The sequence below is a fragment of the Chaetodon trifascialis genome, chromosome 17 (genome assembly GCF_039877785.1).
Source record: "Chaetodon trifascialis isolate fChaTrf1 chromosome 17, fChaTrf1.hap1, whole genome shotgun sequence".
In the NCBI taxonomy this organism is placed as follows: domain Eukaryota; kingdom Metazoa; phylum Chordata; class Actinopteri; order Chaetodontiformes; family Chaetodontidae; genus Chaetodon; species Chaetodon trifascialis.
In genome coordinates this window covers 495,174-520,000 of record NC_092072.1, presented here as the reverse complement: position 1 = coordinate 520,000, position 24,827 = coordinate 495,174, and the positions used below count along the sequence as shown (strand labels likewise).

The window sequence follows — 24,827 nt, the reverse complement described above, 5'->3', positions numbered from 1 at the left end:
GAGGACGACTACAAACAAACCAGCCAAGCAACCAACCAGAGGACGACTACAAATAAACCAAGCAACCAACCAGAGGACGGCTACAAACAAACCAAGCAACCAACCAGAGGACGGCTACAAACAAACCAAGCAACCAACCAGAGGACAGCTACAAACAAACCAAACAACCAACCAGAGGATGACTACAAACAAACCAAGCAACCAACCAGAGGACGGCTACAAACAAACCAAGCAACCAACCAGAGGACGACTACAAACCAAGCAACCAACCAGAGGACGACTACAAACCAAGCAACCAACCAGAGGACGACTACAAACAAACCAAGCAACCAACCAGAGGACGACTACAAACAAACCAGCCAGCCAACCAACCAGAGGACAACTACAAACCAAGCAACCAACCAGAGGATGACTACAAACAAACCAGCCAACCAACCAGAGGACTAAAAACAAACCAGCCAAGCAACCAACCAGAGGACGACTACAAACAAACCAGCCAAGCAACCAGAGGACGACTACAAACAAACCAGCCAAGCAAACAACCAGAGGACTAAAAACAAACCAGCCAACCAAACAACCAGAGGACTAAAAACAAACCAGCCAACCAACCAGAGGACGACTACAAACAAACCAAGCAACCAACCAGAGGACGACTACAAACAAACCAAGCAACCAACCAGAGGACGACTACAAACAAACCAAGCAACCAGAGGACGACTACAAACAAACCAAGCAACCAACCAGAGGACGACTACAAACAAACCAAGCAACCAGAGGACGACTACAAACAAACCAGCCAAGCAACCAACCAGAGGACGCCTACAAACAAACCAAGCAACCAACCAGAGGACGACTACAAACAAACCAGCAAATCAACCAGAGGATGACTACAAACAAACCAAGCAACCAGAGGACGACTACAAACAAACCAGCCAAGCAACCAACCAGAGGACGCCTACAAACAAACCAAGCAACCAACCAGAGGACGCCTACAAACAAACCAGCAAATCAACCAGAGGACGACTACAAACAAACCAACCAACCAGAGGACGACTACAAACAAACCAAGCAACCAACCAGACTACGACTACAAACAAACCAGCCAAGCAACCAACCAGAGGACGACTACAGACAAACCAGCCAACCAACCAGAGGACGACTACAAACAAACCAGCCAACCAACCAGAGGACGACTACAAACAAACCAAGCAAACAACCAGAGGACGACTACAAACAAACCAAGCAAACAACCAGAGGACGACTACAAACAAACCAGCCAAGCAACCAACCAGAGGACGACTACAAACAAACCAAGCAACCAACCAGAGGATGACTACAAACAAACCAAGCAACCAACCAGAGGACGGCTACAAACAAACCAAGCAACCAACCAGAGGACGACTACAAACAAACCAAGCAACCAACCAGAGGACGACTACAAACAAACCAAGCAACCAACCAGAGGACGACTACAAACAAACCAAGCAACCAACCAGAGGACGACTACAAACAAACCAGCCAAGCAACCAACCAGAGGACGACTACAAACAAACCAAGCAACCAACCAGAGGACGGCTACAAACAAACCAAACAACCAACCAGAGGACGGCTACAAACAAACCAAGCAACCAACCAGAGGACAGCTACAAACAAACCAAACAACCAACCAGAGGATGACTACAAACAAACCAAGCAACCAACCAGAGGACGGCTACAAACAAACCAAGCAACCAACCAGAGGACGACTACAAACAAACCAGCCAAGCAACCAACCAGAGGACGACTACAAACCAAGCAACCAACCAGAGGACGACTACAAACAAACCAAGCAACCAACCAGAGGACGACTACAAACAAACCAGCCAGCCAACCAACCAGAGGACAACTACAAACCAAGCAACCAACCAGAGGACAACTACAAACCAGCCAACCAACCAGAGGACTAAAAACAAACCAGCCAAGCAACCAACCAGAGGACGACTACAAACAAACCAGCCAAGCAACCAGAGGATGACTACAAACAAACCAGCCAAGCAAACAACCAGAGGACTACAAACAAACCAGCCAACCAACCAGAGGACGACTACAAACAAACCAGCCAACCAACCAGAGGACTAAAAACAAACCAGCCAAGCAACCAACCAGAGGACGACTACAAACAAACCAGCCAAGCAACCAGAGGACGACTACAAACAAACCAGCCAAGCAAACAACCAGAGGACTACAAACAAACCAGCCAACCAACCAGAGGACGACTACAAATAAACCAAGCAACCAGAGGACGACTACAAATAAACCAAGCAACCAGAGGACGACTACAAACAAACCAAGCAACCAACCAGAGGATGACTACAAACAAACCAAGCAACCAACCAGAGGACGACTACAAACAAACCAAGCAACCAACCAGAGGACGACTACAAACAAACCAAGCAACCAACCAGAGGACGACTACAAACCAACCAATCAGAGCTCTACTACAGAACAGTTGCTGGTGCAACACTTTGTGACCTTGATATCTGCACAAAGCTTTTGGATCAAAGTCAAAGTGATGGAGGTGAAATGAAGAAGTTTCCTCTCATTGGTACTCATCGGTGCTTTATTGGTTTTCACGTTTATCATTTTGTATTTTCAGACTTCAGATTGGTGCACACAGATCTGACCTCAGACTGACGTATGACTCTGTACATGTGGCGGCTCCAAGGTAGACCAGGTCCTCTGTCATGTGTCTGTGTGTCAGGTGACAATGAGCACCATACTGAATCCTGATTGGCTCCTGATCGGCCAGTCTGGCAGCGCTATGGCCGTAAAACGCTTCGTTACGGCAGAAAAGTGAAAGTTAAATGTTCAGCGTTCATCTCCACTGCTGTGAGCTGGGGCTGCATGAACGCCTGGAGGTGGCGCTAACAGGCTGCAGAGTTCACACTTCCTGACTTCATTTAAACCTTATGACCAGAACACAGAGGACGTGTGTGTGTGTGTGTGTGTGTGTGTGTGTGTGTGTGTGTGTGTGTGTGTGTGTGTGCGTGTGCGTGTGTGTGAATATTTGTCCCATGATGTCAGTGTGAGGAGGAAGAACAGGAAAACTGTGTGGAGACGACGGACTGAACCAACAGCTGCCCCCCTGTCTGCAGATGGTACGGTCCGGCCTCGCTGTCAGTTTGAATCTGGGAACTAAATGTTAAGTTACAGTTTGTCGACAAGCTCAGAGGAACAATAAAGTTTAAGAGTCAAAGAGACGACAAGGCAGGAAGTCAGAGGGAGAGAAAACTGACTGAACGAAACAGGAAACTATGCCCAGCTACTCACCGTACTGCAGTTTTTCTACTTTACTGCAGTAAAACACAGTATATGTACATTCCACTATTTCTACTCAGAGAATCCAGAATACAATTAGTAACTAGTTTCTTTACAAAGGAAGATTTTAGAAATGGAACATATGAAGAACGAATATGATGAGAGTGAGACAGCAGAGAGTGAGACAGCAGAGAGAGAGACAGCAGAGAGACAGACAGCAGAGGGTGAGACAGCAGAGAGAGAGACAGCAGAGAGACAGACAGCAGAGACAGACAGCAGAGAGACAGACAGCAGAGGGTGAGACAGCGGAGAGAGAGACAGCAGAGACAGCAGAGAGTGAGACAGCAGAGGGTGAGACAGCAGAGAGTGAGACAGCAGAGAGAGAGACAGCAGAGAGACAGACAGCAGAGAGACAGACAGCAGAGAGACAGACAGCAGAGGGTGAGACAGCAGAGAGTGAGACAGCAGAGAGAGAGACAGCAGAGAGACAGACAGCAGAGGGTGAGACAGCAGAGAGAGAGACAGCAGAGAGACAGACAGCAGAGAGAGAGACAGCAGAGAGACAGACAGCAGAGGGTGAGACAGCGGAGAGAGAGACAGCAGAGACAGCAGAGAGTGAGACAGCAGAGGGTGAGACAGCAGAGACAGCAGAGAGTGAGAGACAGTGAAGAGAGAGACAGCAGAGAGTGAGAGACAGTGAAGAGAGAGACAGCAGAGAGAGAGACAGCAGAGAGACAGACAGCAGAGGGTGAGACAGCGGAGAGAGAGACAGCAGAGACAGCAGAGAGTGAGACAGCAGAGGGTGAGACAGCAGAGACAGCAGAGAGTGAGAGACAGTGAAGAGAGAGACAGCAGAGAGTGAGAGACAGTGAAGAGAGAGACAGCAGAGAGTGGGACAGCAGAGAGAGAGACAGCAGAGAGAGAGAGACAGCAGACAGCAGAGAGTAAGACAGCAGAGGGTGAGACAGCAGAGAGAGAGAGACAGCAGAGGGTGAGACAGCAGAGAGAGAGAGACAGCAGAGAGACAGACAGCAGAGGGTGAGACTGCGGAGAGAGAGACAGCAGAGTTAGCAGAGAGTGAGACAGCAGAGGGTGAGACAGCAGAGACAGCAGAGAGTGAGAGACAGTGAAGAGAGAGACAGCAGAGAGTGAGAGACAGTGAAGAGAGAGACAGCAGAGAGTGGGACAGCAGAGAGAGAGACAGCAGAGAGAGAGAGACAGCAGAGACAGCAGAGAGTGAGACAGCAGAGGGTGAGACAGCAGAGAGAGAGAGACAGCAGAGAGAGAGACAGCAGAGAGACAGACAGCAGAGGGTGAGACTGCGGAGAGAGAGACAGCAGAGTTAGCAGAGAGTGAGACAGCAGAGGGTGAGACAGCAGAGACAGCAGAGAGTGAGAGACAGTGAAGAGAGAGACAGCAGAGACAGCAGAGAGTGAGACAGCAGAGTTAGCAGAGAGTGAGACAGCAGAGGGTGAGACAGCAGAGACAGCAGAGAGTGAGACAGCAGAGGGTGAGACAGCGGAGAGAGAGACAGCAGAGACATCAGAGAGTGAGACAGCAGAGGGTGAGACAGCAGAGACAGCAGAGAGAGAGACAGCAGAGAGAGAGAGACAGCAGAGAGTGAGACAGCAGAGAGAGAGACAGCAGAGGGTGAGACAGCGGAGAGAGAGACAGCAGAGACAGCAGAGAGTGAGACAGCAGAGGGTGAGACAGCAGAGAGTGAGACAGCAGAGAGAGAGACAGCAGAGAGACAGACAGCAGAGAGACAGACAGCAGAGGGTGAGACAGCAGAGAGTGAGACAGCAGAGAGAGAGACAGCAGAGAGACAGACAGCAGAGGGTGAGACAGCAGAGAGAGAGACAGCAGAGAGACAGACAGCAGAGAGAGAGACAGCAGAGAGACAGACAGCAGAGGGTGAGACAGCGGAGAGAGAGACAGCAGAGACAGCAGAGAGTGAGACAGCAGAGGGTGAGACAGCAGAGACAGCAGAGAGTGAGAGACAGTGAAGAGAGAGACAGCAGAGAGTGAGAGACAGTGAAGAGAGAGACAGCAGAGAGAGAGACAGCAGAGAGACAGACAGCAGAGGGTGAGACAGCGGAGAGAGAGACAGCAGAGACAGCAGAGAGTGAGACAGCAGAGGGTGAGACAGCAGAGACAGCAGAGAGTGAGAGACAGTGAAGAGAGAGACAGCAGAGAGTGAGAGACAGTGAAGAGAGAGACAGCAGAGAGTGGGACAGCAGAGAGAGAGACAGCAGAGAGAGAGAGACAGCAGACAGCAGAGAGTAAGACAGCAGAGGGTGAGACAGCAGAGAGAGAGAGACAGCAGAGGGTGAGACAGCAGAGAGAGAGAGACAGCAGAGAGACAGACAGCAGAGGGTGAGACTGCGGAGAGAGAGACAGCAGAGTTAGCAGAGAGTGAGACAGCAGAGGGTGAGACAGCAGAGACAGCAGAGAGTGAGAGACAGTGAAGAGAGAGACAGCAGAGAGTGAGAGACAGTGAAGAGAGAGACAGCAGAGAGTGGGACAGCAGAGAGAGAGACAGCAGAGAGAGAGAGACAGCAGAGACAGCAGAGAGTGAGACAGCAGAGGGTGAGACAGCAGAGAGAGAGAGAGACAGCAGAGAGAGAGAGACAGCAGAGAGAGAGACAGCAGAGAGACAGACAGCAGAGGGTGAGACTGCGGAGAGAGAGACAGCAGAGTTAGCAGAGAGTGAGACAGCAGAGGGTGAGACAGCAGAGACAGCAGAGAGTGAGAGACAGTGAAGAGAGAGACAGCAGAGACAGCAGAGAGTGAGACAGCAGAGTTAGCAGAGAGTGAGACAGCAGAGGGTGAGACAGCAGAGACAGCAGAGAGTGAGAGACAGTGAAGAGAGAGACAGCAGAGACAGCAGAGAGTGAGACAGCAGAGGGTGAGACAGCAGAGGGTGAGACAGCAGAGAGAGAGAGACAGCAGAGACAGCAGAGGGTGAGACAGCAGAGGGTGAGACAGCAGAGAGAGAGAGACAGCAGAGAGAGAGAGACAGCAGAGACAGCAGAGAGTGAGACAGCAGAGAGAGAGAGAGACAGCAGAGAGAGAGACAGCAGAGACAGCAGTGAGTGAGACAGCAGAGGGTGAGACAGCAGAGAGAGAGAGAGACAGCAGAGAGAGAGACAGCAGAAAGACAGACAGCAGAGGGTGAGACAGCAGAGAGAGTGAGACAGCAGAGAGAGAGACAGCACAGAGAGAGAGACAGCAGAGACAGCAGAGAGTGAGACAGCAGAGGGAGAGAGAGACAGCAGAGAGAGAGACAGCAGAAAGACAGACAGCAGAGGGTGAGACAGCAGAGAGAGTGAGACAGCAGAGAGAGAGACAGCACAGAGAGAGAGACAGCAGAGACAGCAGAGAGTGAGACAGCAGAGGGTGAGACAGCGGAGAGAGAGACAGCAGAGACATCAGAGAGTGAGACAGCAGAGGGTGAGACAGCAGAGACAGCAGAGAGAGAGACAGCAGAGAGAGAGAGACAGCAGAGAGTGAGACAGCAGAGAGAGAGACAGCAGAGAGTGAGACAGCAGAGAGAGAGACAGCAGAGGGTGAGACAGCAGAGAGAGAGACAGCAGAGGGTGAGACAGCAGAGAGAGAGACAGCAGAGAGTGAGACAGCAGAGAGAGAGACAGCAGAGGGTGAGACAGCAGAGAGAGAGACAGCAGAGAGTGAGACAGCAGAGAGAGAGACAGCAGAGGGTGAGACAGCAGAGACAGCAGAGGGAAACTCCTGATCTGAGATCAGCTGAGCGTTCGTCAGACCTGTAAACAGTCTGAGGGCAGATAACAACAACAGGACTCTGTCAGACAGTGAACGCACCGCGCAGACAGACAGACGGACGGTGGCCTGCAGGTCACACACAGAAACTCACATGATGAGGAGGGAAGTGAAACCTTTATTTAACACCTGGCGAACAAACGCTCGTCTGTGGACTCTGCAGACTAAACTTCATCACTGATTTGGTTCATTTCCATTTTTTATTCTTGTTCGTTTAAACCTTTTTTATCACATTAGAGAAATCGACGTGTGATTGGCTGATTCTGTCTCCTGAACAAAGTGACTCTGCAGACGTTTCACTGCTTCTCGACTTCCTGCTTTCTAAACTCAGACGCTCACTTCCTGCTCCAGCTTATCACTTCCTGTTCAGTCCTCAGCAGAACAAACAGGAGCCTGAGCGTCTGTCAGACGTGTACGCTTCGAGGTACTTATACTTCATTACTACTACTACTTATCTGAAAGCTTCAGTAACTTTACACACAAACGCATGAAGAGTTTATAAAATCTGAGCAATTCTTCATCAATAAACAGCATTTTAGTGAAAAAACACAGAAAACAGCCACAGGAAGTATTTATCATTAATACTTGAAGCACATTTTCCTGATTATACTTTGGCTGAAGAAATAGTTTGAGTGCAGGACTTTTAGTTTGATGAGGTATTTGTACTTCATTAAAAGATCTGAATACTTCCTCGATCACTGCCAGTGAAGTATTTGATGTACTTTTATGTTTTCTGAAACAAAGCAGAGAGAGAGCAGGTCAGAGTGATAGAGAGACTATTATCTGCAGTGAGCAGAGAGAGAGAGAGAGCATCACAATGACCCTTTTCATTCAGACATTTAAAGAGAAACTTTCCATCTCGACTCAACGCTCTCTCCTGTTTTAACACAACCGCCGTCTTTCACGTCTGCGCTCGCACGGAAAGTAAAACTCACAAACACACCTTAAACTGGACGTTTGTTTTCCAGGCGGTGAGACCTGATCAGACTCGTTTCTGACGACGCAACGAGCTTCATGTGAGCGAGGAAAACAAGTCGTAAATCTGTTTCCCATCATCAGGAGTGACATCCTGCAGCACAGAAGAAGAAGAAGAAGAAGAAGAAAGTGGTTTAAACGTGAAAGCTCGTGAAGTCTGTTTGGACGTTTGTCATATTTTCAGTAGAGTTCAGCCAGTCCAACACTTGATCTGGATTGACTCCCACAGACTCGGGAAGCAGTTAGCTTAGCTTAGCTTAGCTTAGCATGCAGACTGGAAACAGCCTCTGTCCACAGCTCAAAACACACCTGATTAAAACGTTCTGTCACCGTTTCACACGAACACAAAGAGGAACATGAAAACTACAGTCTGTGCCTGAACTTCTCCATGAAGGACTGCGTCCATCCGCCCCCCCAGAGCAGCTTTCCAGACTGGGTCAGACCTGAGCCCCCGTTTAGGTTTAAGTTTCCGTAAAAACACAATGAACAAAGACTTCAGGAAGCTGCATGCTGGCGTTTCCACCAGTGTTGAACCGTGGCTTCAAGTCACCTCAGTCCAGTGTGACTGAAACAATCCAGAAACAATCCAGAACAATCCAGAAACAATCCAGAACAATCCAGAACAAACCAGAAACAATCCAGAACAATCCAAAACAATCCAGAAACAATCCAGAACAAACCAGAAACAATCCAGAACAATCCAGAACAATCCAAAACAATCCAGAAACAATCCAAAACAATCCAAAACAATCCAGAACAATCCAGAAACAATCCAGAACAATCCAGAACAAACCAGAAACAATCCAGAACAATCCAAAACAATCCAGAAACAATCCAGAACAAACCAGAAACAATCCAGAACAATCCAGAAACAATCCAGAACAATCCAGAAACAATCCAGAACAATCCAGAACAATCCAAAACAATCCAGAAACAATCCAAAACAATCCAAAACAATCCAGAACAATCCAGAAACAATCTAGAAACAAACCAGAAACAATCCAAAACAATCCAAAACAATCCAGAACAATCCAGAACAAACCAGAAACAATCCAGAACAATCCAAAACAATCCAGAACAATCCAGAACAATCCAGAACAATCCAGAACAAACCAGAAACAATCCAGAAACAAACCAGAACAAACCAGTTTTTTCATTTCTATCAGTGGATTCACATCAGGAACATTCAGAGATCAAAGTGTTTAAGCAGATTAAGAATTGTATTATTTTGTATTACAGTGTGTTAGAGTCTGACAGCAGCTAACAGCTAACAGCTAACAGCTAACAGAACTGAATACTTCCCTCTGTGTGTGTGTGTGTGTGTGTGTGTGTGTGTGTGTGTGTGTGTGTGTGTGTGTGTGTGTAGGCTGAAGGTTAAATCCACACTAACACACAGTGAGGTCAGAGTCCAGCAGCCACATGCTGCTCTGAACGCAGGACTTCTACATTTGGACAAACTGAAGATGGTTTTGAAGCGCAGGAAAGATTCACACGAGTTCAACAGGTTCACCACGACACCAGGCAACGGTTCAGTCCCCACACACACAGACACACACACACACACACACACACACACACACACACACACACACACACACACACACACACACACACACACCAGTCAGTCCAAAAGGCCTGAGTCAGTGAGAAACCCCCAAAACATCTGCAGACGTTTAACCGACAGACGGCTTTGTGTTTGAAGGATGAGCTCAGCGGAGGTGAAGCCTGATGACACATATCTGCTGCTGGACCTGAACAGACTCACCAAAACCTGATCCAGCAGAGGCGAGTCAGGGCCGCCGTGAGAACCAGGAGCCAGAAACAACAGAACCGAGAAGATCCTGAGAGAAGGTCCTAAAACTCAACAACAACATCAGGATCTGCAGACTTTCTGACTTTCACTCGACTCCAGAGAAGCTTTCAGCCAATCAGTGTGTTTACATGACAGACACACACACACACACACACACACACACACACACACACACACACACACACTGCAGCTGTAAACAACATTAACTGGTTTATCTGTCAGGAGGTCAAAGCCACAACTGGGTCACCAGTCTGAGCATCCAGATCAGCTTCTTCATGTCAGACGTCTGATTGGCTCCTGCACATGACCTTCAGGCGTCATCGTTCTCGTGCTTCGAGCTGCAGACGGTGACGATCGTCTGTGCCTCCACACACGTTTCAACAACCGTTCACAAGAATATTAGTAACAGCTGCTGTAAGTCTGAACAGACACTGAGCAAACTGTCACTTCAGAGCATCCAAATATTTTTCCAACTGCACGTGAACATAATATAACGGACGGCTGCTTCCCCTAGAGCAAATTCCTTGTATGAGAAAACTTGGCCATGACGCTGTTTCTGACTCAGAGGCAGTGAAACAGAGAGCGTCACAGTGTTTCCTCCAGCTCACCACAGTCAGCAGATCCGTCCTACAAACTGACTCCAGACCTGTTATTTGGCTGCAGATCTGGACCTTCACACTGACATCGCTGAGGGGGGACAGGAGCATACTTTTGGCTCAGGGTTTCCTGACACATTTTTCAGAGTCCGTCCTGATGTCAGAGCTCGGTCTGAGCCCTGTGACCTCCGACCTTTAACCTCCACACCAAAGCTCATCAAATGTGCCCCAAACACAACGCTGGATAACAGCAGGAGAAGAAGAAGGAAATAACTTGCTTACACGTCAGTCAGCTGTGTAGCTATTAGATGGTGCTATGCTAGCAGATTCCACCTGTTTCTGGTCTTTGAAGCTAAGCTAAACACATCTCTGTGGTGGACACACAGACGTCTCGCTGATTTAACTTGCTTAGAATGCTGGACTGTTACTTCTTCCCAAGCGTGTGCAGAATTAGCGTTAGCTCACAAACAAATTAGCAACCAATGTTAATAAGTCCACTAAAGGTTAAGTTAGCTAAATCATTAATGTTAGCATAACTTACCCCATTATCGGTACTGATGTGGCAGCCCCATGGCTACCATGCTAATGACTGCTAGATCGGTGCTCTCATCAAAAAATGTTAGCTCGTTAGCAACAAAAGTCTTGGTGGTGATGTTTTTAAAAGCCACAGTACTTTTCATGTATGACAGATGTACTAAAATTTAGATTAGCTTGCTAGCTACTGTTAGCATGACTAGCTTGGTAGCTCCAGCAAGATTTGTCTTTTTTTAGTGGCACTAAACTAGCAGTTTCTCTCTGCTTCCAATCTTTGTGCTAAACTAAGCTCATCGTGTCCTGAATATGTTTCTGCATTGGATTTGATTGATGTTCGTCAAAAACATCAGAAAACAAGAGGATTTTCCAAAATATCAAATTGTTGCTGTGACAAACCCCTCGGATGCTTGTTAGCAAGCTAACGTGCCGGCTGGATATCATTAGCTTTGATAAGTGTTCACTTAAAGCAACGACTGCAGTCTGTGGTTTGGTAATTCAAACAGTTCTGAACAACCAGAACACAATTTGGACTGAATTAACATATTTACATGAGCATTAGCTTTCTAGCTAAGGTTAGCATAGCTTGCATCTGTTGTTGATAATGGCTTTTATACAGAATTAGCGCATCACAGCAATCTCCACATGGTTTTTGTGACTGTTATTGCTGAAATTAGCTGAAGTTGCAACAGATTTATTTTACATTTTCCAGACGTAGCCTAGTGGTTTCCCCTGCTACCACTGTTTGAGCTAAACCAAGCTAAGCTAAGCTAAGCACATCCTAGACCTGTCTATGTTCTGGGCACACGTGGGTGAAACTTACTATTGACACAGTTTTAGTTGATTTCAAGAATTTTAAACACAAAAATTCAGACAAGAGAGGCACTAGAGTCCAGAGCAGACAGCGCAGACAGCACAGACAGAGCAGACAGAGCAGACAGCACAGACAGAGCAGACAGCGCAGACAGAGCAGACAGCGCAGACAGCACAGACAGAGCAGCCAGAGCAGACAGTACAGACAGAGCAGACAGCGCAGACAGTACAGACAGAGCAGCCAGAGCAGACAGTACAGACAGAGCAGACAGCGCAGACAGAGCAGCCAGAGCAGACAGTACAGACAGAGCAGACAGCGCAGACAGCACAGACAGAGCAGCCAGAGCAGACAGTACAGACAGAGCAGACAGCGCAGACAGAGCAGCCAGAGCAGACAGTACAGACAGAGCAGACAGCGCAGACAGCACAGACAGAGCAGCCAGAGCAGCCAGAGCAGACAGCGCAGACAGCGCAGACAGAACAGACAGCACAGACAGAGCAGACAGAGCAGACAGCGCAGACAGAACAGACAGAGCAGACAGCGCAGACAGAACAGACAGCGCAGACAGCACAGACAGAGCAGACAGTGCAGACAGAGCAGACAGAGCAGACAGCGCAGCCAGCGTCATGGTTCATTCTGAGACTCCGACCAGGAAGTCAGAAACATGAAAGATCTGTTCAAGTCTGAAATCAGGAGACGGAATGTGAAGAGTGGCAGAAAGCAGAGGAGCACACACGCGCGCGCGCGCGCGCGCGCACACACACGCACACACACACACAGGCACACACACGGACACACACTTAAGTCTTTCAGATGTATCTCTAACATCACGTCACTGTAACACCCGTCGTGGCCAAAAGTCAGTGGACACAGTGGACACAGCGGACTGTGGACTGTGGACTCGTCCGCTTCAAACGCGTCAGCTCGTCTTTTCTCGGCTCTCTCCGTCACATGAAGCCTTCTCTCAGGTTTAAATTCAGCCTTTTCCTTCCTGCTGATCTGGAATCTGAAAGTTTCCTCAGACGCTGAACAGCTGAAGCAGACTGCGTTACCTGAAGACAGGTGAGCAGCTTTGATTGTGCAGGTAGAAAGAGGTGAAACGGAAACAGACTCACCGGAGGAGATGAGACATGGAGCCCGGCGCGCGCCTCTCTGCGCCCGTGAAGCCGCTGAGAAGGACTCGGGTCTGAGGTGTGGCTCCGACCAGGAAACCCAGCCTCCCGTTTTCTCCACAGGACTTCATTTTCTCTCTTTTTCCGTCTTCCTTCACTTCCTGTTTATTTCCAGTCAAACGGCGCCGCCTGCTGCCTGAACCACCTCACTGCACCTGTCTCATGAAGGACGTTTATGCCCCTCAGGTGCTGCACTGAAGTACACATTTCAGGTACTTGTTCTTCACGTGAGGTCACTTTCTCCTCCTCTTCATCTTAGACTTTTTTTAAATTTAACCATCAGTCCATCATCAATCAGCTGATTGACAGAAAATGATCGTATGTGCGCGTGTGTTCCAGCAACATGCTGAACATACCGGAAACGAACATTTCTTTCATAATAAACGACTCCGTGCATCAGATACTCAAAATAAAGTGTTTTACTTCAGCTTTTTTCGTTTCTGTGAGGAGTTTTGTGCTGAAATAACTGATCAAACTAATACAATCAAACAGGAAAAAATCTTATTTTGTACGATTTGAAGAATACTTCAAAAGTTTCATTAAAGTTGAAACATTAACTGTAGAAACCTTTAGTTCATTAAAGATAAGTAAAAGAAGAACATATTAAAGGTGAATGGTGGATTTTTCTGCCTGCTTATTTCTATTGTGTCATTGTTTAGACGTAACTTTCTGTTTTTAAATATGTTTTGGTATTTGAACAGAACACGACCTCATCATGGATGAATGAATGAATGAATGAATGAATGAATGAATGAATGAATGAATGAATGAATGAATTGTTGTTTTTCTTATTTTTTTCTTGCCATGGATGAGATTGTCATATAGAAACAAAAATAACATTTATGTTAACAAAACAAAAACCAGAGCAGTAAAAAGGCGAACATCCGCTCGGCTTTTATTTTGAAATGTATATAAGGAAGTCCTCAGTTGATATTCAGTGGAGCTTGACGCAGGCGCAGAGCTCATTTAACCTGCAGCCGCAGAGCAGCCGCGTCTGAAGCGTCGGCGACAGAAGAAGCAGCAGAACAAAGAAAAATCCCTCAAATCTTTTCTTTCCTCACCGGAAACAAAAAGGTAAAATCTGAATTATTTGATGCTTTCAATGCTGAGCGACGCCTTCCTGTGTGTGTGATGGTAGAAGCTGCTGCAGGTTCAAACCTCTAAAAACGACCGAAGCCAGAAGGAAAATGAATGTGAGAGTGTGAATGTTCAGTTCATGAGAGAAATGTGTGAAACGCTCTTCATCAGCTGCTTCATCAGCTGCTTCATCAGCTGCATCGCGATGAATCCGGACAGCGGGCCAACGCCTCCAGTGCGAGCTGATCAAAAATCAATTCATCCCTCAATTCAAACATCGAATCAATATCAAACACAAGAGCAAGACTCAGATATTAGTGACGCTTTTTAGTCAGAAATTGTTGTAATTCGTCCTGGTCAGAGACGCCGACCATCAGCCGGTGAATGTGGGCCAACGCCTCAGGATGAAGCGGCCTTCATCATCATCATCATCACAACAGCCGAATATTAAATCCACGGAAATGTGAATGAAGTTTGGTTCGCGGGGACTCATCTCAGGCTCACTGACAAGCAGAAAAAGGTGGAAATAAATCACACACAAACAGCCACAGCAGTACTCGAGTAAAAGTACTCCATTACACTCCAGAAGTGATGAAGACGTTCAAAACTGAGAACATGATTAAAGAAAGACAGCAGAACAGAGGACGGATGGTTCTGGTCGGAATGATAGAAAACGAGCAGATTGAATGAAAATGATCAGAAATCAATAAGTCTGTTAATGATTGTAGTTAATTACATCAGCTGAGAGGCTTTCGAGGCCCGTTGGAGTTTACAGTTCTATAAAAAGCTGAGTCAGAGGCGAAGCTCAGCTGGTTGAAGCTGTGACTCCATCAGGTTCGACAGATTTTCTTTGTTGTTTTTGGTCTTTTTCTCATCAGAACATCTTTTTATTTCGCTCTTTTGTTCAGTTTCAAACTTGACTGACTGTAAATTTTAGGACGTTAATCAACAGACCCAGAATCAGCTTTACTGGTGTCCACATGCGAGGAGCCGAAAATGAAACGTATTAAGAGACAGAAGAAGAACCAGGAGCTCAGACAAACAGTCGGCTCTGTCTGTGCTTCAGCGATCATCACACCAACACGACGGCGGCGAGAAGAAAAGACGATTCGCTGAACAGAGTTCTGTGAGCGAAAGACTCCGAGACAGAGACGGGCTAAAAATAAGAGGAGGCTTAAAATAAGACGAAGCTGCTTACGGACAGACGGACAGAGAGGCAGACGGACAGAGAGGCAGACGGACAGACAGACAGACAGACAGACAGGCAGGGAGACGGACAGACAGGGAGACAGATGGACAGGGAGACAGACAGACAGACAGGAAGACAGATGGACAGACAGACAGACAGGGAGACAGATGGACAGACAGACAGACAGACAGGGAGACAGATGGACAGACAGGCAGACGGACAGACAGACAGACAGACAGACAGACAGACAGGCAGGGAGACGGACAGACAGGGAGACAGATGGACAGGGAGACAGACAGACAGGCAGGGAGACAGACAGACAGACAGACAGGAAGACAGATGGACAGACAGACAGACAGGGAGACAGATGGACAGACAGGCAGGGAGACTCAGATCATTCAGACTGAGACTTTGTGTCTTTTCACTCATTCTTCTTCTTCTTCTTCTTCTTCTTCTTCTTGTTCTTGTTCTCCTCCAGATTTTCAGAGAAGTGTGTGATTGGTCAGCTGCAGACATGATGTCAGTTGATCTGCTGTTTCTGTTTCTTTGTTCTCAGATGGAGAAATCAAACAGCCAATACGACTCCTTCCTGTTCTGGAGGCAGCCAATCCCGGCCCTCGACCTGTCGGAGCTGGAGGACCTGGGTCTGACTCCGCCGGCCAATAGCGTCAAAGGAAAAGACAAGTCTTCATCACTGAGGAGTCAGGACGAGGAGGTGAGGGGACGGACGGGGAACAGGTCCAAATACTGTCCTTTAGAGTCAGAGGTTATTTTAACACTGAGACACATTTAAAACACACACACACACACACACACACACACACACACACACACACACACACACACACACTTTCAGTGCAGGACTTGTAACAGATATTTGTACAGTGTAGTATTAGTATTAGTACTGAAGTCAAGGAGCTGAATACTTTGAATACTTCCATCAAAAGATGATGGCTGAGGGACGAACTGTCCTTTCATGACCTGTCTGTCTCTGTCTGTCTGTCTGTCTGTCTGTCTGTCTGTCTGTCTGTCTGCAGGCGGGTCTGTCTGAGTTTTCGTCCTTTAACTATTGGAGAGCTCCCATCGTCAACGTGGACGCTCTGCTGGCCGACCTCAACCTGCTGCTCTGAAACGCTCCATCACCTGACCCCAGATCAGCCCCACCTGACCTCTGACCCCTGACCAGTCTCTGCAGGCCTGTCCTCGTGTCCTTCGCTCCAGAACCGGTTCCACAGAGGACCAGAGGTCTGCTGAAACTGGTCCTGGATCAGATTAAACAGCTTTGTGTTCACTCTGATCCTGAATCTGTTTTCCTGAAATCACAGACAGAATCATGTTTGAGCATCGGTTTTTAGTTGAAACAAAGACGTCCGTCTCGTCTCGTCTCGTCTCGTCTCGTCTCGTCTCGTCTCGTCGCTCATTTGACGAATCTTCAGACGAGGAACAGAAATGTTTGTGTTCGACCGCAGACGATGAACTCATTCATCGTGAAAACAGGAAGTTTGAAGCACGAGTTTTGTTTGTTTGTCAAGAACTGTAACAGGAAGTACTGAGTAATCCCAGTGATCTGATTGGCCGGTAGCTTCTCCCCAGATTAAAAGTGACCCAGCTTTATGATCACCAGTTCAACCTGCTGATCTCACTGTGTGATGCAGATCCCAGATCAGCTGACCATTCAGATCAGTCTGTGTCACACCTGGTGTGATGAAACGTTGAGTCAGTGTTTGAGAGAAATGTTTTTGTCAGATTTATTTATTCTGTAATTTATTTGAAGGAGGTGATGCGCTCAAAGCCCTGAAACTGAAGTTTTTATCTGTTTCCATTTGTGCCTTTTTGTTCTTTCATCCTGAGCCGCTTCGTTAACCGTTAACGAGCGTCCACGCCTGACGCCGTCGTCTTCTCTCGTCTGTCTCACTGAGCCGGCCTCAAACCACAGGTGAGCCTGTCGGGAAGCTCGGCTCACCTGCAACAATAAAATGGCTTTTTTGATCAAAATGACTTGTTTTCACTGTTTTGAATCAAAGTTTTTACACTTGATGTCAGAGTTTCTACAGGTGAACTTCACAATAATAAACAGATAAATCTGTTTTCATGAAGCTTTGATTTCCACTTAATCATCAACGCAAACAGACACAAAGAGGAAAAACTGTTTCAACAGACACAAAAAACTTTCAAACAAATCTTTATTTGTATTTGACACAAGACAAATTTCAAACAAAATGAGCCAAAACTCAAACTGACTGAATCAGTAAAATCTGGAATGAGTTCCCCATCAAAGACTCATTTAAAGTGATGAAGAGCAGGAACGTAAAACACTTTCAGATCAACAGATTCATCAGAGGAGGAAGAGTGACATAACTGGACAGCTGTGAACGCCATCAGCATGAAAAGACACATTCAGCAGTTCATTCGTGTGAAATATTGTCCAAAAAGCTGCTGCTGGACTAACTTTGATCACAGTTCAAATCCTCCAACAGAAACTGCTCGTTTCTGTTCTGACTGACAGAAAATAAGAATTATTTTAAAAAGTGAATTTTATTCCTCATCGGGACAAACTCGTGAAGTTTTAAAGGATCAGGATCATTTTTAAAACCATTTATTAAACATGTGCGTCCTTTAGTTTAACTGTCCGGACGTCACTGACCTCCGCTCTGCAGGCAGGAATGCGCCTGCTCTCCGCGCTGATCTCAGACCAGCCGCCCACACCCTCAGTCAGACCGAGGTTCCGCCGCTCACGCTGACCTCAGGTCTGCTCCACAGTGTCGTCAGAGAGCCCGCCCACAGGGAGGTTAACTCACGCTCTGGCTTCCACCTCCGGTGTCGAGGGGCCGCCATTTTTGTACGCGATAAAACACTAAAATAAATCTTTTTAAAATCGTTATCGAGAAGTGAACGCCTGTCAGAATCGGATCTACGTCACGAGGCGTAAACTCACGGGAATCTACGAGAAAAAAGGTAAAACGGGCTTAAATTTAACTTGCTAACAGTCTGCATGCATACAGGCTAACGGCTAACACAACTAGCTGGTAAAAACCAGCATCAATGTGGACACAATAGGGACCACACTTCCGGTCAGGACTTTTAACATAAAATGCTGACTTGGTCGGAAACATTAGCAAACTGCAGAAACCTACTCAAATCATTTGATTATCGATTTTGTTAGATTCAATAACTCCTCAATTATCATCTTAGAAATTTCTGTTGTCCGCATGATTCCTTGTTGCCTGTTTGACTTGAAGGTTTCACGCAGCTCACACACATTAGCCATGAAGACATGCAGTACATATCACTGTCAGAACACACCTTCATCCAACATGTCCACCCTTCACATCCAGCCCAGACACACCGAGAGCTTGGAAAACAGACGGTTGCTAAACAGTGAGTTGGCAGGATGTCATAATCTAAATTGTGACTCGGTCCAGCTTCACAATTGGAGCATTCACAGTGTCCCACCACAACATCCTGAATATCTCTGGATCTCTGGGGGAACAAGACATTTAGATAGGTCAATATCAGCTGTGAGAATTAATGCCGAACCATCTCTCTACGGAACACATGACAGCTCAGCGCAGTTACAACAATAACCTCCGTAGACAACACATTTTATCTGACGGAATACACTTTATGCTCTTGTTTTGAAAGCTACGTCCACAACATCCGGGCGCGTACGGGCCGCCTCTCGCTAACTTGCTGCCGTAAACAAGCCCGGAGGAGCCAGACGAGCCGCAGTGGCGCCTAATGTGCATGTTTTGCGCATTGTGATTTAAAGTTAGCACGTTGTTGTCCTGTTTGTACGAAACGCAAAGTGATTAAAGCGCAGAAAGCCTTCAGGGCGGGATTTGTTCTGTGTAGCCGGCTAGCGTGCTAACATTAGCAGCGAGGAGCACTCCGGCTGGCTCGTTACAAACCTGGACGCGGTAAGTCGCTGCTCTGTTTCCTCCAGAGGAGCAAAACGACGCGTTTCTTCGTCTTCGTGTGCGGAAAAGTCACCAAAAAGAGGCGACACGGTTGAAAGGTTTCATCTGTCAAATGTGAAGGCGGTTTGACGGCGCGCGCTCGAAGAATGCTAGTTAACCGGATGTGGAAGTAGTTTTTTCTCCGTGTGTAAAATAGGAAATTTCTCTCTGACTTCCCCCGGAAAACCAACAACTTAATATCAAACGGTTTCCTGTCTGTGTTGCTGTAAATGTTTTGGTGGAGCAGATCGAGGCCTTTAACGTTTTTGGTGTAAAATAAGGGCACGGAGAGGGGAGACGGGGGTACGTGGCACATGGCGGACTCTTTTCTGCCATGAAGGCGCGTAAAATGGCTCCTCGGCCGCGGAGAGAAAATCCTCGACTGACTCCGCTGTTCTTCAGTCAGCAGTGCTGTGTAGCTCATGGGTTCCATTATCGGACAGACAGTCAGGCTAACTTGCCTAGCTTTGGCCACTTTTCCAATAAAAGAAAACCATCGTTTCCAGTTCGCCTGCAAACACACGCCAGTGCTACACGTTTAAAACCAGCACCGTTTGTTATTTTGGAAGTTAGTTTCAGTGTTTGAGTGTTTTCTATGTGCGCAGCGGCCAAAACAATCACTACGTTTGAATCCATTATCGGACAGATGTGGGTTGTGTTGTTTTCGTAGTTAAAAGACGAGCTGATCAGATGAGAATCGTAGGTCTCCCGACACAGTCCCGTATTTCTGTCAGTAAATCCAAACGAAACATGTCCAAACTCTCGTAATTTGGGACTCAACGTTTAGCCAAATTAAAAAAAAAAAAAAACTGCGTCGAGGCGGGGACCTGTCCGATAATGGACGCCAGCCCGTAGGCTCCGAAACGCCTTACTTCTTGTCAGACTTTGTGTCACAGATGTTTTAACGTCGTCAAGGTTTTCATGAACCGTCAGCTCAGCATCTGTCAGTGAAGCCATGAAGGCCACAAACTAAGTTTACCTGAGTTATTTTGTGGTTATTTTCATCGTTAGTTTGTGTTTGTTTTTCCTGATTTACTCATGAATCGTTTTCGTCCAAAATGTCAGAAAACAGTGAAAAATGTCCAGATCAGATTTTGGTGCTGAAAAAACAAACTGTCTCTGTCGATGAGAGCAGACCTGAGATCAGCCTGAAGAAGTCGTTCATGTCACCAAACCACAGACGAGACGAGCTCGAGTCATCTTAACGTTGAATCTGCTCTCAGCGTGTTTGTTTGTTTGTTTTGTAGCCTCACTGCTTGTGTGGCTGATTGTTTGTGTCTCATGTTGTTTGTGTGTCTGTTAGAATAAAGTGTGAAACTGACTGTTTGTTAAAATAACGGCGTGTTGGACGTTGGTGTCAGATGTCGTTGGTGGACCTCGGGAAGCGTCTGCTGGAGGCGGCTCGCAAAGGTCAAGACGATGAGGTCAGAAACCTGATGGCCAACGGAGCGCCGTTCACCACCGACTGGGTGAGACTTCAAGCCTCTGTCACTCGTGTCCTCTGATGTCTCAGCTGGTGTCCATCACGTCAGACCGCAGGAACAGCTCGGCTGATGAGGAGCTGTTAGCCTGTTAGCTTAGCATCACACTCAGACAGCGAGACGTGTTTCTTCTGCTGATCCTGTTTGTGAGTCGAACAGCTGACTGAAACATGTGAAGAGACGATGCAGAAAACTCTTCTGTCCTGAGCAGGACTCGGCGTCTCTCATCCTCATTTCATCCCAGAATAAACTGATTATCCGTCTGGGTTTTTGTTTTTGGTCAGTTACAAACAGTTTGACATCTGGAGACATTTTGGCTTTTAGTTTCAGTGTTTTTGGGGAAACAGATCAGCTGTTGTGTCCTTCCTGTCCTCATCATGTTGTTGGACAGATGAAGCCTGAGCAGATGTAAAGACATGTGTCTCTGTCCTGTAGCTGGGGACGTCCCCCCTCCACCTGGCTGCTCAGCACGGTCATTACTCCACCGCCGATGTCCTGCTGAGAGCCGGCGTCAGCAGGGACGCCCGCACCAAAGTGGACAGGACGCCGCTGCACATGGCCGCCGCCGAGGGACACACGGTCATCGTGGAGCTGCTGGTCCGGGTGAGACGCTCGCACCAGACATACGACACAGCAGAGTCACTGACCTGTGTGGCGTTACGGGTCAAAGGTCAGCAGCAGCCACACAGACGAGTCACAGCGGCGACGTTCACTGAAGGACGAACATGAGCCAATCACAGCGGTCGCTCAGCGTACACAGAAAATACTGTCACAGTACTTGAAGTACTTGTACTCAGTCCTGCACAGTGCAGTGAGTTCTGCGTTTAACTTTCAGAGCGGCGCCGACATCAACGCCAAAGACATGCTGAAGATGACGGCTCTTCACTGGGCGGCGCAGCACGGCCATCACGGCGTGGCCGAGACGCTCATCAAGCACGGCGCCGACGTCCACGCGCTCAGCAAGTTTGACAAGACGCCGTTCGACATCGCAGTCGACATTCAGAACACGGAGCTGATGCTGCTGCTGCAGGTGAGAGCAACACGCAGAGCGACCTCTGACCTCTGACCTGTGGCTTCACTGGTAGAGCTCTCCTGATTGGCTGCTGGAGAGTTTTGTTTTTCCACCTTATCTGTTGCTGTTGTCCTGCTTTACTGTTACAGTAAAGGTGAATTTCCCCGGGGTGGTCATCTTATCTTATCTTATCTTATCTTATCTTATCTTATCTCATCTCATTTCATCTCGTCTCGTCTCGTCTTGTCTTTGCGCCGTGTGCAGTGATGGAGCTGAGTCTGATTCTGTAGTCCAATCACTGATCTCCAATCAGCTCTAATATTTAACACTGTTTGATGGTGTGTGTGTGTGTGTGTGTGTGTGTGTGTGTGTGTGTGTGTGTGTGTGTGTGTGTGTGTGTGTGTGTGTGTGTGTGTGTGTGTGTGTAGGAGGGCATGCAGAACCAGGTGAACATGAACCAGGTAAACATGAACCAGGTGAGCATGAACGTGGAAACCAGCACGACCACCAATCAGCCGCAGTTCATCATCCAGGGAATACCCGCCATACAGGGGGGCGTGGTCAACCTGGCCGAGCTGCTCAACAAGGCCAGCGCAGGTACGACCAGGTGAAACCAGTCCCTGAACGCGTCACCGTGTCCTGTGCAGGTGTCAGCTTCGTGTCTCTGTGTCTCAGGTGATTCAGAGGAAGCAATGGCCGCCAGCGCTCTGGACTCTAACATCCAGCACGCCGCCGTCGTCAACGAGGGGGGCCAGAGGGTCATCACCATAGTAACAGACCAGCACGGCAACCTGCAGACCACCGGAGGGATGGCGCCGCCGTTCTTTGTCACCATGCAGCACGGACAGCAGAGTACGAACGCCACAGCAGACCTTCAGCCAGCGTCCCACACACACTCTCAGCACTAACCTGTGTGTGTGTGTGTGTGTGTGTGTGTGTGTGTGTGTGTGTGTGTGTGTGTGTGCGTGTGTGCGTGTGTGTGTGTGTGTGTGTGCAGTGCTGGCGGTGCCGGCAAACACTGTGACCGAGGAGGTGGTGACGGAGGATCCTCAGCCTCCACCCTCCAGGAAGAGGAAGCTGGAGGTGACCAACAATCACAGCGACACAGGAGAGACGGTGAGCGTGACCTCCTCCTCCTCCTGCTGCTGCTCTTCCTCCTCTCCCCCCCCCTCCTCCTCTTCCTCCTCCTCTTCTCTGTCTTCACCTTGGTCTTCTCCTCCTGCAGGAGCTGTTGCAGAGGCAGCTGCAGGAGGCCAACAGGAAGGCGCAGGAGTACCGGCAGCAGCTGCTGCGTAAGGAGCAGGAGGCGGAGGAGTATCGCATCAAACTGGAGGCCATGTCCCAAAGTCAGGCCAGCAGCACCAACGCCAACGCCGCCGGCACCAACGCCGCCGCCAGCGCCGCCAGCCCCGAGGAGGTGGTGGGAGGGGAGGAGGACGAGGAGGAGGCCGCGGCCGGCATGGTGGAGGAGGAGGGAGAGATGGTGGTGCTGCAGGAGGGAGGGATCATCATGGAGGGGGAGGAGGGTCAGGTGACGCTGGTGGAGACTGGGGGAGAGACGACGGAGGTTAGCTCCTAACAGAGAGGGGAGGAGGAGGAGGGGTGAGGAAGGGGCGACACGTCGATGAAGAGACAGATCATAACAGGAGGTGGTTGGTTTGACTCGCACTGATTTGCATCCATTTAGCTGGTGTGATGGAGGAGGAGGGTCACAGCAGGGTGGCTCCATTTTGAATCCCCAAAAAACACCAGAGGAGAAACAAAATGGCTTCCCAACAACAGGAGGAGGAGGAGGAGGCAGGAGATTGAAAACAGTGTCAACAAACGTCATCCTGCACTATTTGGAATTCCTAAATGACTGAACACCAACACGTCAGAGAGGGACACAAAATGGGTCCTTCAGAAAGACAGACGGAGGTCCAAACAGGATGGAGGCATTGAGCTGTGCACCGTTCTGGATCCCTGAAAGGTTTGATAACATGTCAGAGAGGAGCAGCAAAATGGCTTCCCCAAAAGACAAAACCGAGGACAAACAAGGAGGAAGACGATAAATTCACAGATTTACTTTTTTCTTTACCCACAGTCGTTGAACGCGTCTCACAGCCTGAGACCCATTTGGCTTCCCCGTTCGACTCGTACAGACCTGAACCTGAGGAGGACAGCTTCAGTGTGCCAGGTCAATGTGAGCAGACCTCCCGTGGACCCGGTCTCGGTAAACCAGGTCCATGTTTGAGTAGAGTCTCACAGCTGCCGCAGCTTTTCGCTTGACTGGAAGCTGAAAGCAAACCAAACGCGACGCTTCGAAAACTCTGGGCTCTCCGCTTCGGCCATGTTGTTTCTGATGTTTCTACTTCGTTTTTCACGTTTGAAGTGGAACAAACTAACGTGAAAAAAACGAGGACGCCCGATGGCCGCGCCGAGCAGAGCGAATCGTGGCGGGACGTTGGCTGGAGGAGACGTCTCGGCTCGTCCCTGAAGCCCGACAGGAGCTGAACCAGGTCCATCGTGGACACGTAAACTGGCTCTTCGTCCTCCGTCATCGGGCGGGTGAAGGCTCGCGGGGTCGGCTCGGGCGTCGACGTTTGGCCTGTTTTCCATCAGATGTGTCACAAACGACTCAAATCTGAACTGCTGCCTTTTAGCAAAACTTTGCAGAGAAGTGATCAGCTGTGAGCGTCTGTCCCTCTGTTTTAGCTCTGTTACTGCACAGGCCTGCTGAGCTGCTGCTGTCCTTCAGGGACACCTGCCGTCTTCTGTCCTTCTGCTCAAAGCCAGGGTGTCCTCGGCAGGACTGTAACGTTGGTCGTCTGTGTCACATGAGACAGACAGAATGATGTGAGGGGGTTTGCTGTGTGTTACGTACAGTTTCATCACATGACCTGCAGCACCTGCGGCGTCCCTGCGGGTCCAGGTCTTTGGCCTGTCTGTAATCCGCTCTAAATGGTTCACGTCAGCATAAAGACCTCAGACAGTCCATCAGTCCTTCTGTTGACCTGAAGGCCGAACAAAGACGAGAATGAAGCTTTTCAAACACCCTCAGTCCTGCTTTGGTCCGGTTTCCTGTCCTGGTTCAGTGGGAGCAGTTATCGATGGTTACCTGTCCGCTCACAGACTCA

At 48.4% G+C, this 24,827-nt stretch overlaps 3 protein-coding genes across 3 annotated transcripts in view; 2 read left to right on the top strand and 1 right to left on the bottom strand.

Moving 5' to 3' along the window:
* cdc42se1 (CDC42 small effector 1) overlaps positions 1-13,098 on the bottom strand; it is a 27,779-nt gene extending 14,681 nt beyond the window's left edge. The window contains exon 1 of the mRNA XM_070984574.1: positions 12,940-13,098. The gene's annotated coding sequence lies outside the window, so the exon portion shown is untranslated. The remainder of the gene's footprint in view (positions 1-12,939) is intronic.
* Positions 13,099-13,930: 832 nt separating this feature from the next.
* On the top strand, positions 13,931-16,951 carry mllt11 (MLLT11 transcription factor 7 cofactor). The gene is made up of 3 exons (XM_070984579.1): positions 13,931-14,070; positions 15,819-15,977; positions 16,300-16,951. Exons 2-3 carry the CDS (start codon positions 15,819-15,821, stop codon positions 16,390-16,392), a joined length of 252 nt encoding a protein of 83 aa, XP_070840680.1. The 5' UTR covers positions 13,931-14,070; the 3' UTR covers positions 16,393-16,951.
* A 1,917-nt stretch (positions 16,952-18,868) lies between these two features.
* Positions 18,869-24,827, top strand: gabpb2a (GA binding protein transcription factor subunit beta 2a). Its single transcript, XM_070984541.1, has 8 exons — positions 18,869-19,179; positions 20,580-20,687; positions 21,135-21,302; positions 21,535-21,729; positions 22,140-22,308; positions 22,387-22,563; positions 22,709-22,827; positions 22,937-24,827. Exons 2-8 carry the CDS (start codon positions 20,580-20,582, stop codon positions 23,288-23,290), a joined length of 1,290 nt encoding a protein of 429 aa, XP_070840642.1. The 5' UTR covers positions 18,869-19,179; the 3' UTR covers positions 23,291-24,827.

Bases quoted from the DNA above. Each gene is read 5' to 3' on its own strand.
- mllt11 (XM_070984579.1), top strand. From the start codon at position 15,819: ATGGAGAAATCAAACAGCCAATACGACTCCTTCCTGTTCTGGAGGCAG. The intron at 15,978-16,299 runs GTGAGGGGACGG...GTCTGTCTGCAG, and splicing joins TGAGGAGTCAGGACGAGGAG to GCGGGTCTGTCTGAGTTTTC.
- gabpb2a (XM_070984541.1), top strand. From the start codon at position 20,580: ATGTCGTTGGTGGACCTCGGGAAGCGTCTGCTGGAGGCGGCTCGCAAA. The intron at 20,688-21,134 runs GTGAGACTTCAA...TCTGTCCTGTAG, and splicing joins CGCCGTTCACCACCGACTGG to CTGGGGACGTCCCCCCTCCA. The intron at 21,730-22,139 runs GTGAGAGCAACA...GTGTGTGTGTAG, and splicing joins AGCTGATGCTGCTGCTGCAG to GAGGGCATGCAGAACCAGGT.